At 34.7% G+C, this 19008-nt stretch overlaps 2 protein-coding genes across 15 annotated transcripts; one reads left to right on the top strand and one right to left on the bottom strand.

Moving 5' to 3' along the window:
• Positions 1-249: 249 nt before the first annotated feature.
• On the bottom strand, positions 250-6123 carry LOC114369847. Of its 4 annotated transcripts, XM_028327111.1 has the most exons (5): positions 5922-6123; positions 4975-5237; positions 3213-4877; positions 2110-3128; positions 250-2021 (listed from the first exon to the last, which is right to left on the bottom strand). In XM_028327111.1, exons 2-5 carry the CDS (start codon positions 4996-4998, stop codon positions 662-664), a joined length of 4068 nt encoding a protein of 1355 aa, XP_028182912.1. In that variant the 5' UTR covers positions 4999-5237; positions 5922-6123; the 3' UTR covers positions 250-661. The 4 variants fall into 4 exon arrangements, with proteins under 4 accessions (XP_028182912.1, XP_028182908.1, XP_028182911.1 ...); XM_028327107.1 differs by having other exon boundaries at positions 2110-4877; XM_028327110.1 differs by lacking the exon at positions 5922-6123 and adding an exon at positions 5805-5915 and having other exon boundaries at positions 2110-4877.
• A 1180-nt stretch (positions 6124-7303) lies between these two features.
• LOC114372218 (fructose-bisphosphate aldolase-lysine N-methyltransferase, chloroplastic) lies at positions 7304-15470 on the top strand. 11 transcript variants are annotated; one of them, XM_028329676.1, is made up of 16 exons: positions 7304-7334; positions 7510-7687; positions 7782-7879; positions 8157-8220; positions 8304-8414; positions 8781-8840; positions 9081-9188; positions 9709-9778; positions 11648-11688; positions 11766-11846; positions 12642-12677; positions 13490-13573; positions 13705-13838; positions 14297-14385; positions 14531-14679; positions 14956-15470. In XM_028329676.1, exons 2-16 carry the CDS (start codon positions 7574-7576, stop codon positions 15088-15090), a joined length of 1374 nt encoding a protein of 457 aa, XP_028185477.1. In that variant the 5' UTR covers positions 7304-7334; positions 7510-7573; the 3' UTR covers positions 15091-15470. The 11 variants fall into 11 exon arrangements, 9 of the variants coding, with proteins under 9 accessions (XP_028185477.1, XP_028185478.1, XP_028185476.1 ...); XM_028329677.1 differs by lacking the exon at positions 7304-7334 and having other exon boundaries at positions 7396-7687; positions 14956-15025; positions 15111-15470; XM_028329675.1 differs by lacking the exon at positions 7304-7334 and having other exon boundaries at positions 7396-7687.
• The last annotated feature ends 3538 nt before the right edge of the window (positions 15471-19008 follow it).

Here is a 19008-nt window from a genome sequence, read left to right on the forward strand (position 1 = left end):
ATAAGTAACATTAATGTAAATTAAAATTATCGGCAGAAACGAGCATGGAACTTGCGCTGTTATGAATAAGTCCTCCTGGACGGCTGGCTTTCCCCATTGACTATGCATTAGAAGTCCTTATATCAAATTCACACGCCAGAACACAACAATTGACAGATTTTTTACTACTTCAGCCAATGTTATTTTTGTACATTTAATATGGCTTCTTATTTTAGTACTTCAATTAAATATGCTTTATTTGCCTTGACGTCTACGTATATAGTATTATTTTAGCAGGACTGAATAATCCGTTGCTGGTAGGAAAAGGAAAGTCCAAAGAACCAATAACTTCGTTCCAGTAAATTATTAAAAACGAAAATGCCATTTGCTTCCCTCGCATGCACATTGCCCTCCATCATTCGGTGCCAGAGGTCCCAACTAAACTTTTATTCGTTCAGCAACCTTCATTTCACAATTACTTCTTCCCCTACTTGATGATGCGTGCTTTTACAATCATTGCTTCAATGGGCTTAAAAACTAAAGCTAGGTAGTAAGGAAAAGGAGCACTAATATTATTATAAATCTAATCTAATTCTGTAGGTGAAAAACCTGCAAACATAAATTCCATAATCCTCCAACATTCCGAAGGAGGCTTTATATATAGATAAGATTAGGGGGGAAATCAAAATCTTTTCCTCTTCACCCGTGATATATCATCTAAACTGTCATCACTCCAAACCTGTCCACCACCACCACCACCACCACCACCATGCCTGAAATTCTCTTCTTGCTCATCCATATTTCTTGTTCTTCTAGGTGGCACATTAGCTGGCCGGCCCTTGATTCTTCTTTCAAAGTCCCTTTCCCTTAAGTTGTTGCCTCCTCTTTCATGAAAATCTGAATCATCTGAACAGAATCGGTAATGTCTAGGTCCGTCTTCAGCATTAAGGTGAAAACTCTCACCAACATTGTTATTATTATAGGGAGGCCTGAAAGAACGCACTGGTCCTCGTCTCTCACCAAACCTTCTCCTATCCTCACCATTTCCTTCACCACTAAGCTCAAGTAACCTACCAGAATGCATGGGGCCCCCAAAGTATTCATCATCATTATCCACACGGTCCCGAGGATCTACAACATCAAACCTCCTATTTCTGATTAAAATTCGACCAGACCTCGGATGGCCATGGTCCCTTGCAGAATCCATGTCCCTCATATCATTAGAAGGTCTTGACATAAAAGAGGGGGAGCCATGCCTCCTCACCACTCTCTCCGCAGGGAAAACAGGACGATCAGGTGACCTCATTCTGTCAACCCTGTAAAATGGTGATCTTCTATGGGTTAATTCTGGATGTCCACCAAAACCATCAGGGGATCTTCTTCTAGGAGACCTTCTTCTTGGAGATGACCATGGACCGGGTGAGCGACTCCTAGATCTGATGGGTGACTTGGAACGAATTCGAGGAGGACCCCTTCTCTGCATTGAAGAAAAATTCCTACTCCCTCTTGTAAACCGGCCATCCATTCCCTCAAATGTTTGGGGCCGTGTGAACATAGCATCCATGTTATCCTCAGGCAAGCTTCTCATAAATTTTTCATTATGCCTCACTCCAACCAAGTCCGAGCCATCTCCAATACATCTATTTGGACTAATGTTTCTTGGATTTCTATGACCAATTTGGATGCCATCTCTTCCTCCTGATGAACGCCTCCTTGGTGCAATGTAAGACCCATCATTCAATGGCTTTCTGCCTAATCGACCATTACCAACATATGACCCATCAGGTGCAACGTTATTGTACTCCATATCAGTATCGGCAAAAGCAGATGCATATTTAGGCCTGGGCCCCCGAAACTGACTTGGTCCGTTATAAAACTCACCAGAAAATTCACGGTCAGATTCCCAATCATTTCGAACTGAATCTAATCGATTGTTAAGTCTTCCTCTACCTCGAACAAAATTCATTCTAGTTTTTCTAGGGGAGATATCTTGATGTCTTTCTCTAGAAAATTTGTGAGGGCCATCAATGTAAACTTCATCTCTGAAAATCAAAACAAGAAAAAGACTTGAGCAAAAGAAAACAGCTCAGTTGATAAAAGAGAAACAATCTAAAGGGCTAAAACTTATACCTTCCTCTGTGTAATTTATCCCCATCAAGTGTGTCAGACAATACATCTCTTCCAGCTCGAGACGACAGTGACCTGCCTGACATGGGCCTAGTTTTACCAGGGGATGAAGAACTTGTAGCTCGAGACAGATCTATAATTCTCCCTAGATTACCACCATTATTAACATCTTTGGCTGCATCATCAGCATTTGCAGACACTTCCATAGTTTCAAAATCTAAGTCAGTTTGTTTAACTATGTCAGTTGTTTTGACAACCTCATCAGCACACTGAACATCAACCCCAAGGCTTCCATTAGTGGCTTGATTGGAAGGTGATTCTGTCACCCGAGCTTCACAGACATTTTTTCCTTCTAAAAGATCTAATGCTTTCATTTGCAAAACATTAACTGGTTTGTTCCCATGAGTAGCAATGTTACACTTCTCATCATCCAATGACTCTTGCACACACACATTTTTATCAACGACCTTACCAGACCTCTCATGCATTTCAATGTCCATATCAACAACTTCATTATTTATTTCACTTTGAATTGCAGTCATATTGTCCTTTTCCACCACCTGATATGAAGTGGGACAATCACCACTTACCATTCCTTTCTCCATCTGTTTATTTACAAAGTTACTATCAGGATGCTCTACTTCTCTTACCTCACATACGTCTTCTGCTGTGGAAGGATCCAGTGGTTCTCGAACCTCACCATCCTCATAATCATCATCTTCAACATAGCACTCGGTATCCACAGCAATAGTTACAGCATGATTCTCGTCTGACTCGGAATCAGAATCATAAGAATCATCCTCCAACATATCAGTAGATAGGGTTATCTTTTCTTCATCACTTGCACAGCCTTCACCATTGCCTCGTGAAGCAGGTGGAGGCTCATTCATGAGTTTCAATCTGCAAGCATCGCGATCAGCAGCATTTTCTTCCTCAGTACTAACAGAAGAAGTTTGCAGACCAGGATTGTTCAACACCAAACCATTATCAACCATAGGCATAGCAACTGTTTCTATGATAACCTGTTCAGCATTTAAACAAGCTCCATCACAAACTTTCTCAACATTGACTCCTTCTGTAGGACTATAATTTTCAATCTGACTTACTGTGTTTTCACTGGTTGATAACTCTGCAGCACACATAGGTTTCACTGGAGCACAAGCTGGCTCGGCAGAAATTTGTGTTGTATCAGGCATAACTGGCATCGCCATGGAAGGAGAAGAATTATCCAATTCTTGTCGCGAATCTTTATTCAACTGATCCATTTTACTCACTGCAGCATTGGATCCTTCCTGATTACCCTTGTGATCTGGTTCCTGTTTAACGGAGGCAGCATCAACTTTCAATAGATTGCTAACATTTGACAACTTTGAAGAGTTGGCAGCGGAAGCCTGAACAAGTTCTTGTTTAACAGTAACACTATCTAAGGAACCCACAGTAGAGGCATTAACATCCTTCAAATCCCTTTTTGAGTTCTCATCAAATGGTTCTGGTTTTACCAACCTAAAACTAGAAGTATTCGCATCATCCACGGTTGAAGCCACACTTGACAAGCTCACATTGGGAATAGCACTACCAGAATTCAGCTTAACAGATAATCTAGAGGGCTCCTCGGTATATTTCTGAATAAATGGTGCAAGAGATAGATTACTTGAGTCAACAAATTTAAACTGCGGTCCACAGAGTCCAGATGGAAAAGTGAAAGTTTTTTTCTGACTCTCTTCACACATTGGCTTTACAGACACAACACTTGCTGGCGATGTCATCCCTGGAGAGCACACTAACTGCTTTTCATCAAGTGAACTATCAGAAATTTTCAGCCCATCAATACTTGTTTTAACCGAGCCAGCTTCGGTCCCAGATTCTTCCCACGCATCCATTGTAGTATTCAGATCCCAGTTTGCCCTGTTAGAATGAACACGAGTTGTGTCACTATCAGTTTTAGGATCAGTATTTAAACTGTGAGTACTGCAGTCTTCTTTGCTTAAAGACAATTCCAATGAAACAGGTTGTGCTTTCTCTATTTTTTGAGGATTGTTCTCCATACTTGTAACAGCCGGAAAGAGGTGCTCCTTTAAGCTTAAAGATAAACTAGTATTTCCTGAAACTAAAGGAGTCTCTTGTTTACAAATATCTTGGACATTTTGTTTGGTTACATCAGCTCCAATGCTAAGAGCAAGACCTTCCTTTGCAGCCAATAAGAGTTCAGGATTCCCCTTGATAGTTTGGGATTCCAATTTTTTATTGCTACCTTCACTGAGTATCACCTTCTCTTTGCTATCCATGACATCTAAAGTACATGATTGAGTTCCGACATTTGATTGCTCAAGTTTGGGTGTAAGGAAGCAGGAGTTTCTTTGCACCATGTTAGCATTGGTAACATCAATACTTGCTTTCTTATCTTCAAACGCAGAGATTCCATTAGCATCAGATAGACCAGAAGAACTGGGAGAAAGAGTTGAACCCGGTGATGTGCTTGAATGTTCCTTTCGCAATGCATCACTTTCTTCTGAACGTGAAGCCTCTTCCAAAGAAGGCGGAAGACACGGGAACCTTCTTTTCTTGATTGGTGCACCTGCAGCATTTGGTAAAGCTGATCCTTGAGAAGTGATTGAATTTTCTTTACGCTGTAACTCGGTTTCTTCAGTGAGAGAACATGGTTCCCCAGACACAGGAGAAGAAGAAGGCTGAAACGTAGGGAACCTCCTTTTCTTGATAGGCACACCTGCAATTAAACCACTAAATTGCCCAGCATAGGACTTTACCCCGGTCTGTCAATAGAAGATCAAGTAATCAATATCCAAAAAAGAACAAATTGGCATGGTTCTCTAATCGTAGTTAGCTGTAAATCAGAAAGGAAATAAACACCTCTTCATGTCCTGAAACAGGCATGATTCCAAAGTAGTCAGTCTGCTAAAAAGCTCACAAGTCAAAACCCTTCTTTTTAAACTTCAGTTATTACGATTCAATAGCAAATCCTCAACAAAATATATTGAAGTAGGCTAAAAAAATCTGGCACTGAATTAACCATCGGTAGGCATTTATATCTTCTAAAACGCTTCTCCTTTCCAAGTAAAACAATCCTAGCCTTGCTCTCACTTCCAAGATACAGACAAACAAGTAGCGTGGACCTGCAAAACACAACACATTATAAACTCCCTTAAACAGATTATTGGTTGACAATCAAAGTCAAAAACAAATTAAACAAACATGCCGCGAGCAAATTTTAATTAAGCCACAGTCAAACCAAAACCCCTAATAAAGTTTATATAAGATCCAAAACTAAGGGACCCCCGCATAATCGAAACAAACAAACTCCTAGATCATTCCTTAAGAATACTTTCAAAACAATCTCAAAACGCAGATAGTAAGCGAAAAAACACAACTCAAGTAAATTACCAAGAACAAATCCACCGTAAAACGATCAAAAAAGCCAAAATTCACCAAAACAAAAGATGGTAAAAGATCTACTCCGTAACATCGGTTTAGCTCATCAAATCAAGTGGAAATCCCACGCAGAAGCCCTTTCAACAGTAAAATCAACATGAGAAGGAAAAACCTTGAACAGAGAGGGGAAAACCGAGAGAACACGTAAAAACGAATAAAAGGGTTTCAGAAACGTGTGGCGTGGAATCAGATCTGGACCTAAAAACAAAAGCAAAGTGGAGGGCACGGCATCGGGGAAAAATATTAAATACCGAGAATCGCAGGGCGCGGAGAAATCAAAGCGCGGTAAATTAAATACTCTGAAAACGTTATAGATCTTGACGAAGGAAAAGAAGAAGAAGGTGATAAAGACGAAGAGAACGAGATACCTGACTGGTTGTGGAAAAAAGGAAAGGGGAAAGAAAGAAAACAAAAGGAAGAAGGGTTTGAGGTCAAGCAGTGCAACTTGGACGAAACAACAGCAGCGAAGGAGCGAGAAAGAGATAAAAGTATCTCTCTCTCTCGTTTTATCTAGAGAGAGAAAAAATAAAAACTAGGGTTTGCGTTTTTATGCTGATTTTATTGACTTTGTGACAACGGAAGCTTATCTTGGTTTCTATATATTCTATTCCACCGACGGGACGCATCGCCATGTGTCCTCTCCTTCCACGTGGCCCTTTTTCCTCCGTGTTTCTTATCCTCTGATCTCGACCGTTCGATGTAAAGTCGTGACTTTTTATTCTGCTTCTTGCCCACCCCTGTTCACACTGGACCTTCGTGTCGCCTTCCTCACACCTAATCTTTGTTTCTTTCTTCAATAATTTTCATTTAACGGATCACTCACTTCCACAGTATACAATTCTAACATTTATTTAATTTTGAGACTTGAAAATTAGATAAGATGAAGAGGTAGTTTGTTTTTATCCTGATTCAATTTTAAACTTACAATAAAAATTAAAAAGTCATTCTTAAAAGTTGAAGAGAAAGATTAAAACTGAAGTAATTATCATGTTTAATCCAATCATAATAAAACTAAATAAAAATGTTTCAAAAAAAATCGCATACTCAATGCTTTAAAAAAAAGACTCGTAAAAATATGTCTATATTGAACAACCAATTTCTTGGATTAAACGGGGCATGATTATATCTATATCAACACAATAAAGTAAAGTTAGAAATTATAAAATTCATTACATAAAAATAAAAATGGATGAAAAAATAACAAATATAACAATACTAATACTATCTTATATAAATCCATTTTTATGAGAGGGGAGATGGATATAAAATGGGAGTTGTGGAAAATGAAGTATGAGAGTTGTTTCAATATATATAAAGAAAATAATTAAATTGAGAGAGAGAGAACATTAAAATTAGTGATGGGTTTGTAATATAGTTATAAGAATAAAATAATAACTTATAAATATAATTATAAAGATAAAATAAGTATAAACATATGTACTTGTGGTGGAAGGAAAAGAAAAAACCCACCACGGTCCATTGCCATTTGATGTCGAAAAAAATAAATAAAAGAGGTAATAGAGTGATCAAAGAGCAAGTGGACAAACACTAAAATGACAGCTTTTAGTTTCAAATTAATAAGATTAAACCATGGAAGCAGACTCGGGTTGAATGGCCTAGTGAAACTAAAAGACACGTATTAACTCAGTTTCCCAATTCTCAAATCATCTAATCTATTTCTATATTTAATTCAATCACCTCCATTTTTGACTTCCTGCAAATGGATTCCCTTTTAATATTCGAGTTGAAGCGGTGAACCAACATTGGAGAAAGATACTCACGTGACTCAAGTTTTTAACTTATTTTTTTACCGTTAAATTTGAATTAAATGAATGGTTAAGATTGTGATTAACTCTTTAAAATTACTATCTCTATATAGAATAATACTTTTATAACTCATTTAAAGTTAAAGGATCCACCATTCCCTTATGGATATCTGGGATAACGGATTTGCAGCAGAGGCAGCCGACTAAGTTATGCAGTGAGTAAACGACGTCGTATCCACTCCCGAGGTTCTGCAATGCCATTCCGAGTTCGCACTGCAACTGCAAGTCGCTGGTGGTCTCTGCACACCGTTTTCAACACTCATTGTCTTTGCCGCAACTTGTATTATTCGGCTTTGTCTAAACCTCAGGTTCAATCTCTCTCTCAATTAATTCATTTATTAAGTAAACCCTGTTCTTATTTTCTTAATCGTTTTCCCGGATCACCATATTTTGCTATGCTAGTTTTCTGGCAATTGCGACGATTTTTTGCAGTGGTTGGAGCGGAAAGCTGCCTGTAGTATTTCCTCCTCACTTTTTATTGGCAATTCTTCGTATGGAAGGTTTGTCTTCCTCTTGTTTGAAATAAAAATTTGACTGTGCTAGTGTGTATTGAAGCTCAATATTGTAGGAATACTACTATTGCTGCAAAATGCAAATGACTTTTTTTTCATTTGAATAAAAGACTTTGGTATGTATTGAAGAAATGTTGACAATTAATTTGGGGTCAGTTGTTTCAGGAATGATTCTTTACTGCTCAAAATTGAATGTTGAAGCATCTTTTTCGTTATATTATTATTCTAATTATATATTGACTCTCCTGCCATCCCGTCTTGATAGGTCTCTGTTTGCCTCTAAGATAATACAAACTGGAGATTGCATTTTAAAGGTTCCTTACAGAGTGGTATGCTTCTCATTTTAAAACCTACTCCAACTCTATGTTACGGCACTGCTTGCTCTTCATGGTATTCATAATTGGTTTTGCAGCAAATAACTGCAGATAATCTCCTTCCTGAAATCAGATCTTTGATTGGTGAGGAAGTTGGAAATATTGCAAAACTTGCTACTGTTATTCTGATCGAGAAGAAACTGGGTCAGGTAGCCTTATTTTATATTCCTATCATGATTTTCATCGGAACTTTAGGAGCTTTTTGAGCTCTTGCAAACTTTATAAGACAAAATGTAATTTTGCATAGCTATATTTAGCTTAGAGTTTTTTTTTAATTAAATAAGAAACTCATCAAGACAAATGGAACAAAAACTGCAATGAGAGGGCTGGATAAGGAATTCTCCTTAACTAAAAGCTACGCAATAAAGAGAAAACCTATAGAACACAGCCGCCCAATCCCTCGATATATTTTCTATTGAGACTTGTGACACATATTTAACTCAGAGCTTTTCAGTTGGTAGAATCTTGAAAATGCTCAGGAGTATCCATCTATAACATCTTTGTCTGAATGATAGGGCTCTGAGTGGTATCCTTATATCAGCTGTCTTCCACAACAAGGAGAGCTGCATAATACGGCAAGTTTTTGTTCTTTTTCTTACTTTGAGTGGTGTTTGTTCCTGGTAAAAGTGCTCTTTTGATGTCCAGCTTGCTCATGTACATTATGCAATTTTGAAATTTGAAATAATTAATCTATGACTATTCTTTTGCCTTTTCATAACAAATTTCTGTTTGAAGTATTGTATACATTTCTTGAAGTTGGATAATAATAATCATAAAGGCCTTCACTGTAGGTTAATTTTTTAACCTTTTCTTAGGTATTTTGGACTGAAAGTGAGTTGGAGATGATTCGTCCAAGTTCAGTTTATCAGGAAACTATTGACCAAAAATCTCAAATTGAAAAGGACTTTTTGGCAATCAAGCATGTAAGTACCGTGCATTATTATGTACTTTTGAATGTACAAGTTCTTTTTCAATTAATTTATGTTTGGATTTTTACTCTATTGCATTATATGCAACACAATCTTCATTTGTAGTGATTAATTTGTCCAGTTAGTATGTAATTGCATCTCTAGTTTTAATTATGCAGTTGACTGTCTTCTGTGTTTTATTATCTAGCTTGGAATAAAGCAAGTCATCTTTTGCTTTAGGGGAAATATAATTGGATGAGAAACCTTGGTACAAAATAGTTGGGAATTAGAATACTGAAAACTACAAAGAAAATGTTAGCTTCTCTTGGTGATTGAGAGAAGTCGTGGCGAAGTAATCACTTTTATAAATAGAAAATCTGAAGATTTTATCTATCAGAATGAAGATTTTTGTAAGTGTTTATTTTACAATGCAATAGGTAACTGGGTCAGAGTATTAGTCTCATATGAGTAACTACATAAAGTAAGTTGCCTGTTTTAGAGACTGGTTATAATCAGATTTGTATTTCTTATTCAGATTTTTGAATGTTCCCATCAAAGTTTTGGAGATTCTACCTACAAGGACTTCATGCATGCATGCACACTAGGTAAAGCAAATACTTGAAAATTTATACTTCCTTTGTATGCTCACTTTGTTGGGTACAATGATTTAAATTGATCTTTATGTGCGAAAAGATGAAGGAACTGCATGTAAGTCAGTTTGACATTGTTGAATTTTGAGGATTGTTAATTTTACTTTGTTGTTGATATGTCTATAATAAGTTTTACATTGATGAATTTTGATAATCATATACATGCATAGAATTATTTTTGAAGGTAGCTGCGGATGATCGTTTTTTGTTTGATTGTATTTGTTGTAACTTGTTTTATAAAAGACTCTAAACTATTGGTGTCTTTGGAGCCAACATTGTATCCAACTGTATCCTCATAATTTTGTATGTTTTTGTTAATATCAACATTTGTTTAACATCATAAACAACTTTGGAATTTGTTATCGTTTTGACTTCTTTATGATTAATCATTTGCTTATTGTTTATTTATATCTTCTTGCTCCTTTTGGATCTCTGTCCTTGTGTGTTTTGACTTTTGACTCTGTCACATTCCTGATTTATCTGATTGTTCAATCAGTAAATGAGTAACTGACCCAATACTTTCCTTGTTTCTGGCTTAATTTATCTTTCATCAAACATTTGATTTATTGATTATGTATTGTGCTCAGAATAATTTAGAGAATTATTGTTCTATAATCTACTAGAGTTTTTTATTATCTATTTATAGGGTCACTGAGCTGTTCATAAAGGTTAATATAACTAGTGCATTTCTGTCAATCGATGCTGCAGTCTGTCTTTTCTATTCTTTGGACACTCTGTTAATTGGATGTCTTTCTTCTCACTTATTTCCCCCAACCTTGAAGTTTAACCCTCTGTTTGTTTGAATGGAGAGAAAATGAGGGGGGAGACAGTGGCAGACCAAGGACTACGACCTGGAGTTAGTGGGGCAATTTTTTTAAAAATAATATTTATGATCATACATATATAAAAAATATAAAAAAATAAAATATCCAACGAAATAAAGTGTAAAAGAACAAAATATAAAGAAAAAACTAGTCAATAAAAGACACAAATCGAAGACAACTAAAAAATTAAATGCAGCGGGGTAAAATTATTAATACAAGGGAGCAAAAAAATAATAACCCCAAGTATATCTTTATGTTTTTGTCAAAGTCAGGGTGCACCCCCTCAATATATGCTGGGTCCGTCACTGGGAGGAGAGAAAATTTTGAACTTTTGTTTTTTAAAGTCAATTTTTTCCTATTTCTCCTTAACCACACACAGTGTAATTTCTACTTGGTATTGATTGATGATATGATGAATGCTAATAATTTCTTGTCAGTTCAAATAACAAACAAGGCTAAATATCTTGATATGTTATGCACTTAAGTTGTTCTGAATCTTATAGTCATCTACTTTTGTACTGTATAGCTGCTGGTGGTACATGTGTTGGCTGTTGGGAGTTTTTGTTGAGCATTGGACTTTTTACAATGTAAACATAGGATTGGAGGGGTTTCCTAAGTATGCTTTCTTGGTGAATAAGTGTTGTTTGGAAAAAGCTAGGATTTTCAATGGGGCTAATGTTTATTATTTAGTCTATATGGATTCTGTTTGGGGCTTTGCTTTTGTGATTCCTTAGAGAATTCCTATCATAGATGCACACAGGGGATTTTGAGTCTTTGTAGATTGTAGTTGATGGTCTTTTCATCTTTTATGATCTGCCTGACTTTATATGGAGGATATCTGACCTTCTAAATCATGCTATTCCCTTATGTTTTGCTCTGGTGTATCTTTACTCAGACTGAATTCTGAAAGATGTTGATAAAACTCATTTATTGTTATGTTTCATTGAATATGAAAACTCCTTCTTAGTTCTATTTGATCACTTCAATGTTGAATTACCAGTTGGTTCTCGAGCATGGGGAAGCACAAATGGTTTAGCTCTGGTATTGCAACTATATGGAGAATTCTCTTATATTTTACGCTTTGTGTTCATGATTAGTATACTAAAATATTTTTATAGATTCCATTTGCAGATTTCTTAAACCACGATGGAGTTTCAGAAGCAATTGTAATGAGTGATGATGACAAACAATGCTCAGAAGTTCAATCTCTCTCTCTCTCTCTCTCTCTCTCACACACACACACACAAGCACACATTTCTACCAAAGGGGTCTAGCTCAGTTGGTTAAGCAGGGTGCGTGAGTGTTATAAACCCCTTGGTACCATCTTCGATTTCTATGGATAAAAAAAAACAAACACACATTTCTGCCTTGTATCTAATCTATCAATGGTTATTGGAGCCTAATTAAAATGGTTATAAAACATTTTTTCCTCTAATACATGAAAGTCATTTTCATTTTTATGGTCCTGGGCATTAATTATTTTATGCTATCATATTTTATCTCTCATATGTTGTGCTCAATTATTCTGGCTTATATACACAAACAATATGATGAGAATATTCAGGGGAATGGGGTCATATTTTTAGGAGTGAGGTCATACCTTGTAGGATTGGATTGTTAAGAGAGGGGGTTTAGGGGATTGTTTAGAGGAAGCGTGGATATCATGAATTCGTCTTTTGAAGTTGTAAGGGCGGAATTGAGGATAACAGTTAACTGAGTTTTCCTTTCCATTTTCTCTGTATTTCCACTTAGTCCCATCATTGTATGATATGGGGTTGATATTTTGATGTGTATACGATACAAATCATTAAAGTAACAAACAAAAAAATACAAAGCATGAAATAATAATTAGGTCAAATACTAATATAATTCTACTAGTGCAAGTCTACAATAAGAATCTTTAGCTTAATCAAACAAGGAAATTACACCTAACACATACACCGGCACACACAAACATATGCACTTAAAGTTTAATTTTTCTCAATCATGTGCAGATTATTGCTGATCGTGACTATGCCCCTGGTGAACAGGTCATTTACTGTTTTTTTTTTTTGCTTAAATACATTTTTGGTCCCTGCAATTTAATGATTATTTCATTTTCGTCCCTATAATTTTTTATCTTTTCGTTTTAGTCCTTGCCAAAATGTGTTTGTTTTATTTTTCGTCCTTAAAGTGTTTTAGATAACGTTTTGCAGTAAAAAAAGTGTTTTGAACCGTGAAAAAGTGCTATTTAAAACACTTTAAGGACGAAAAACAAAACAAACATTTTGAAAGGACTAAAATGAAAAAAATGTAGAGACGAAAATGAAAAAAACGCTAAATTCCAGTGACCAAAAATGTATTTAAACCTTTTTTTTTGTTGAAAACTTAGAGCTTAGGAATGAATATACTTTTCATTTAGAACTGGAAACTTAAAATAAGTAGGTAAGGGGCTGCTTGATTTCCGAAAATGTTTTCTGTTTTTACTTAATGAAAAAAACAAACATTTTCTTAAAGTAAACAAGCTCTAAATTTCACTACATGGCTGGCCTTTGGTCTTTATGGGCCCTCCAGGCTTTGAAGTGAGTTTCAAAAGATGATCTCATAATACTTGAGTAGGTAAAAAAAGTAAAGTTGGTTCTTGAGACATTTTAAACATGAGATTCCTGGATTTGAAGAGTTTCAGTATCATCTATTTTCTTCATAGTGGCCTATAAAAGCATAGTTGCAATGATAGTAATATAACAAGTTTTTTTTATCCAGTTGTGCCTCCTGTTATTATATTGAATAACTATCAGATATTTCAATTACTTATCATAGTAAGTTTTTCACGTGGGTTTAGAGGTTTTCCTTTTGGTTTTAGGTACTAATAAGATATGGAAAGTTTTCAAATGCTACATTAATGCTGGACTTTGGTTTTACAATTCCATACAACATTTACGATCAGGTATACCCTTGCAATTGAATTTCAAGTCATACAATGTGGGCTGATATGATTTTTTGTTTCTATGGCTTGTTGCTTTATTGTTGTTATGATTGCAACAACTATCCTTGATTGATAATGGTAACTGTTCCCAGGTTCAGATCCAGTTTGATATTCCTAAGCATGATCCTCTGCGGGACATGAAGTTGGAACTCTTGCATCAGTACTTTATACCTCCACCTGAAGATATGAAGGGCTTGTCACATCCTGTGAATTCCTTCAGCATCAAGTTTGTACTGATTCCTAATTTGCTATTTGTCTTGCAGAATCATTTAGATAATATAGTCCAATTTTTCTATATTGATTCTTTGTATTGAGGTCTTTTGACCAACATAATAGAATGATTTTGCTTTGTGGGTCCAAATTACCCTTATTGCTCATGAACGCAGTGCTTTGTGGGGCACATGCAATATCCCACCATTTATCTTCAATGGTCGATTTGCAATATTACTTTTGAATTTTTATCTGTTTTCCATGCTTCCCTTCACGAGTCAGGTTACTGTTCACTTGTACATTTTGCTGAGTTTTATGCATCTCGCTGCATGGAAAGTGCATGTTAAATAATCGTAACCCTTTTCCATATTTTTTTTATTTGATAATATAGGACTTCCTGATATGGTGTTACTCTAAAATGTTGCTTATATACTGTCAGTATTTGGCTATCTGACGGAGGCTGTGATCACATAGGGAGGTGAAGTCTGATAGTGGAAAAGGGAAGGGTCTTCCACAATCACTTCGTGCGCTTGCTCGTGTTCTTTCTTGTACAACATCTCAGGGTGCGCATAAAATCTTGTTTATTTAGTTTTATTAATGCAATAGTGGCTACAATTTTTCCCGCCCAAAAAACTGGTACACTTGTTAAATAAGTTATACCTAACAAACAATATCCACTTTGGAATTTTTATTGATAAAAAAAATCAGAAATTGACAATTTGATTGCGGAAGCTGCTCAAACTGATGGTAGGCTGGCTAGGCGCCCTTTACAGGATATCAGCAAAGAGATACAAGCACACATGATGTTGTTGTCATTATTCATCCAATTAATTGAGGAGCGCAGTGTGGCTATTATGGTAAAGATTTGAGGACTTCATCTAATATATAGTTGTAAGATTGGTTTTAAGTCTTTTAACATCCAAACAAGGTGGCTACTGAATCAGTAGTGAGTTGAGAGAAAAGTGTATTTGGGCGGGCCATTTTATCACATTGATAATTTCGGATTGCTAATCTAATCAAAATATAAGGAGTATTAAAATGTTTGCTTCATTTCTTATGTTATTTCAATTTCTTCAAAGACCATATTGTTCTTACTATTGCTATAAAATATGCTTTTCCACACTTGCGTGCAGTCACTGGATTCTCCCTCCTTGTGTGGAAGATTTTCTGTTAGAAAACTAATGGCTCAAGATCTCCTACAAGGTGAGCTTCGCATTCTCAAATCTGCTTCTGCCTGGCTAGAGAACTACTGTCTTTCCATGACTTGATGGTCAGTAACTGGCTGCAGCCACAGGATTATCAAAGAGGTTAAGCTTCCAACAGATGTAGGTTGGGATTAACATGAACTATCAAAATATTGACAATAATGCATGCAAAATTTTAGATAAATCAAACATTTGTAACTATGTTATCTTATAGTTGACATTTACTAAATAGCATAGTTTCTGTCAACGTCTCCTTAGGCCTTGACCAATGACTCTGCTGGCTATCGCTGGTGCGATTTTCAGCCGCTGCGCACTGTCTTTCCAAGAACAAGTTTCTGGTCTTTGCCTATCCTATCTGATTTAATTACGTGGACAATGTTGGAAACATTGATGTGAGTGAATATGAAAATGGAAAATGGAAGAAGTTTTTAATTTCCTAAGAATCCTTCGTTTCTCACGTTTAGTATTTGTTCCGGTAAAGGTTTAGGGGGTGCCTGTACCCAGAGCATAAAAGTGTAAAAGTGTGTTCTGCCCTTCCTCTTGGCTCATTGTAGATTATAAACTTTTCTAACTGGGTAGGATTTAATCATATCTTATCTCTTATATTATAAGATAAGAAGAAAAAAAAGTGATAAGTCTCAATAAATGAATGATGCAAAGAAAGATAATTTTTTTTAAAAAAAATATAGTATATTATAACAAATACAATTTTTTATGTAATGAGTTGAAATTTATCTTCGTAATAATTATTATAAAAATTAATAAATTTTTTCCATATGATACTTTATGATTAAATTATAATATAAAATAACCATGCATAAGTTATTTTCTCATATTCCTTTTACTCTTTCAGTAATATATTTTATTTTACTAATAAAATAATTTAATAATTTTAAGAAATAAATTAATTTGTTTGATCATGATTGAAGGATAATATCTAACAATTTTTTCAACACAATATTAAATAAAAAATTAATATTATGAGGCCTCAAGGCACACTCACACACTGAGTCTTCATTGGAACCTGACTCAAGTGCATAATAGACGTTCTCGTGGCACGTTGAGATGAGGCGGAGCTAAGAGCATTTTCAATGAGAGGTGGTTCCATGATTTCTTAGACTAAGAAACAGTTTTTTGTGAGTTCTTCTGCATTGGAGTATAGTGACGTGACAAAGTGGGTTCTTTCATGGCTAAGAATAGTTTCTTATATAAGAAACTCTAATGTTTGAATTTCTTGCGGTTTCTTATGATTTTTTGCATTAGAGTAAAATTTTATATGAATTTCTTATAAATGACATGACACTGCGAGGATTACAAAAAGTGATGTGGGGACCGTAAAAAGATGATTAAGAAATTCATGAGTTTCTTGCATTAGAGATGCTCTAAGGTTTCATGTGTTGTCATTTTGGTGTGTAGAGAGAAACATTTTTTAAAAAAATAAAATAAAATAATATTACTGTAATTTTCTTAAAATAAATTTAATAAAACAATAGAAGTGATTGAACTTTTTGTTGATTTTTTTTTCTGTTGAATCTAAGGCATTTTAACTAAAAAAAGGTGAGATTACTAGCAATTCTCTAATATAATATTTGTATTTGAATATAAAGAAAGTCGCCATGAGTTCATCCACCATTTATTCATAAATTATATTGGATATATCTCGTTAACAGGAATATGTCCAATCTTTTTTTCCTAGTTTACATTATTTCAACTATGATATATACCGCTTTCTCTCACTGACCAATAAATAAGTTGATGATTACCGTTCTGTCTTAGGATCATACATAATATATTGTTCCTTTCCATTGCTAGTGGTATGTCCCCTAACGACCCACCAGTGTTCTTCTTTTACAATTACGGAGAAACTCGAATCTATTTGAAACCTGGAAAGCCTTTCACTGAACTCGCCAATTTTGATCTCAAAGTCATTGTAATGTATTGTGTGTGATTTTCTATGCATATGATCCTAGCATGGAAGGAGGTATTGGTTAGTGAAACCAGATGGTATTTTTCATAGTTGGGATAACAACAACTGGGAGAAGATGAAAAGTTGGAATAATCAAGCTTGTAATTAATTAATTAATTAATTGAAAGAAAAAGCCAAATAATGATTTCAGCTTCTGTATTACTAATAAATATATGATATTTCCTTCTTCCCTTATTGCATTACGAGGTTAAATTTACGCAGGAAATTACCATTATAAGAAATAAAACTTTTGTTAACGTAGTTAACAAGAATTGCTTTAAAATAAGCAAATTTTTGCATAGTAAATTATAGGCTTAAAATTGGTAATATAAAAATGAAAGGGTTGTTTATATAATTAACGGTTGCATATTAAAAAAAAAAAAGGGAAGCAATATATGTCGCAGCCAGGATTGTAGTAGGACGATGAAAAACGTTAAATTAACAATAACAATACAAAAATTTAATAAAGCATAGCGAATAATTGAAACACGAGTATATATATACATAAACAATTACATGTAAAAATCCAATGGGTGTACCTCATTTGGTATTTGGAAGCATGATTTTGTTGATAAAATATACATCAAATCATATTTTTGTTGTGTAAGAGAGAGTGCAAAAAAAAAAATACATACAAAATATATTTTTATTGTGTATTTCACAATGATATTTTTTGTTGTGTACTCAACACCCTATTATTTAGACAAAAAAATCATTATTCTTTCACTAGAATCAACAAAAATTAAAGGACAATCATGTAATATTTAATTTCATTTTTTTAAGAAAATAATAACTCAAAATTTCCCTTTTCTCCTTTCCACGATCGTCGTTCTTCTTGTTACGTCTATTTGCGCGACATTGAATTGGGGGAGGAAGTTTGAGTTGAAGTTGTAGTTTTATTCATGTAAGGAGAAGGAAAATGGGTTTTTTTTTATGTAAATATATTATTTCTCCTGTTTTTTTTAATATACATCACTTTACAAGCGTGAATACTTTTAAAACCAATTATAATTTTAACCTATAGACAATTCCTCAATATCTTTTCATTCGCAGCAAAATTTTTTCTTTTTGCGATGGTAAAAAAAAAACATACTTTTTTTTAAGAGAGATACTATTTCACCAATCGAGTCACAAATATCTAACATATTAATAGGTGATGATTTTGTTTGAAACAGATCGAAGTCACAGTATTTATTTCACTTAGGATTGGGTTTCTCTATCAGGTGTTTTGCCTCTAATTTTGGGAGGTATTCACGTTTGGCATATGCCTATTCTGACAGAGATCTTTGGGGATTAAAAAAATTATATAATAATATTTATATTTTATAAAATTTTAAATTAAAAAAAAAGTGTATTCACGTTTATTTGAGTTTGTCACTGTCAGATTTCTTTGGCCACATTCATTTGCAAAGTGATGTGAATTAAAATATAAAGTTTAAATTAGTGTAGATTGAAAATTAAATTATAAAGTGATGTATATTGAGAAAAAAACACAAGAGAGAGAGTATTGGAAAAAACCCAAGGAAAATGCCTCCCTCACCAACAATTTCAAAAGCCGTTCACTGAGACAAATCAACATACACTTCAACTGTACTATGAACCCACCATCACAAACTCACAACCCAATACTGTGGCCCACACAAACTCTCCAATTGCCCCTCAATTCCCACACCCCCAACAAAATGATTACTGCGTTAATCTCCAACATTGTTTTTTTTTTAAAAAAATAAAAAATTTGCAGTACCGTTTGATTGTTTAAAATAAGATGAATTGGAAGAAAAATAAATTACAAATTGAAAATATTTTGACGAACAAGGAATGCATGAATCCTAAACTGTGATTGAAAAATTGAAATGTTCTCGTGAAAATAAACTTTGCCACTGCAACTGGTTTCCATGTTCATATGTTTGCGCCATTGCTGGGAAAGATAACTGAAGAGAGTCGTCGTGGGAAAGAGAAAAGGGAATCAAGAGTTATTATTTGTTTTTTTTAATAATAAAATTACAAAATTATCC

The sequence above is a fragment of the Glycine soja genome, chromosome 10 (assembly GCF_004193775.1).
Source record: "Glycine soja cultivar W05 chromosome 10, ASM419377v2, whole genome shotgun sequence".
In the NCBI taxonomy this organism is placed as follows: Eukaryota; Viridiplantae; Streptophyta; class Magnoliopsida; order Fabales; family Fabaceae; genus Glycine; species Glycine soja.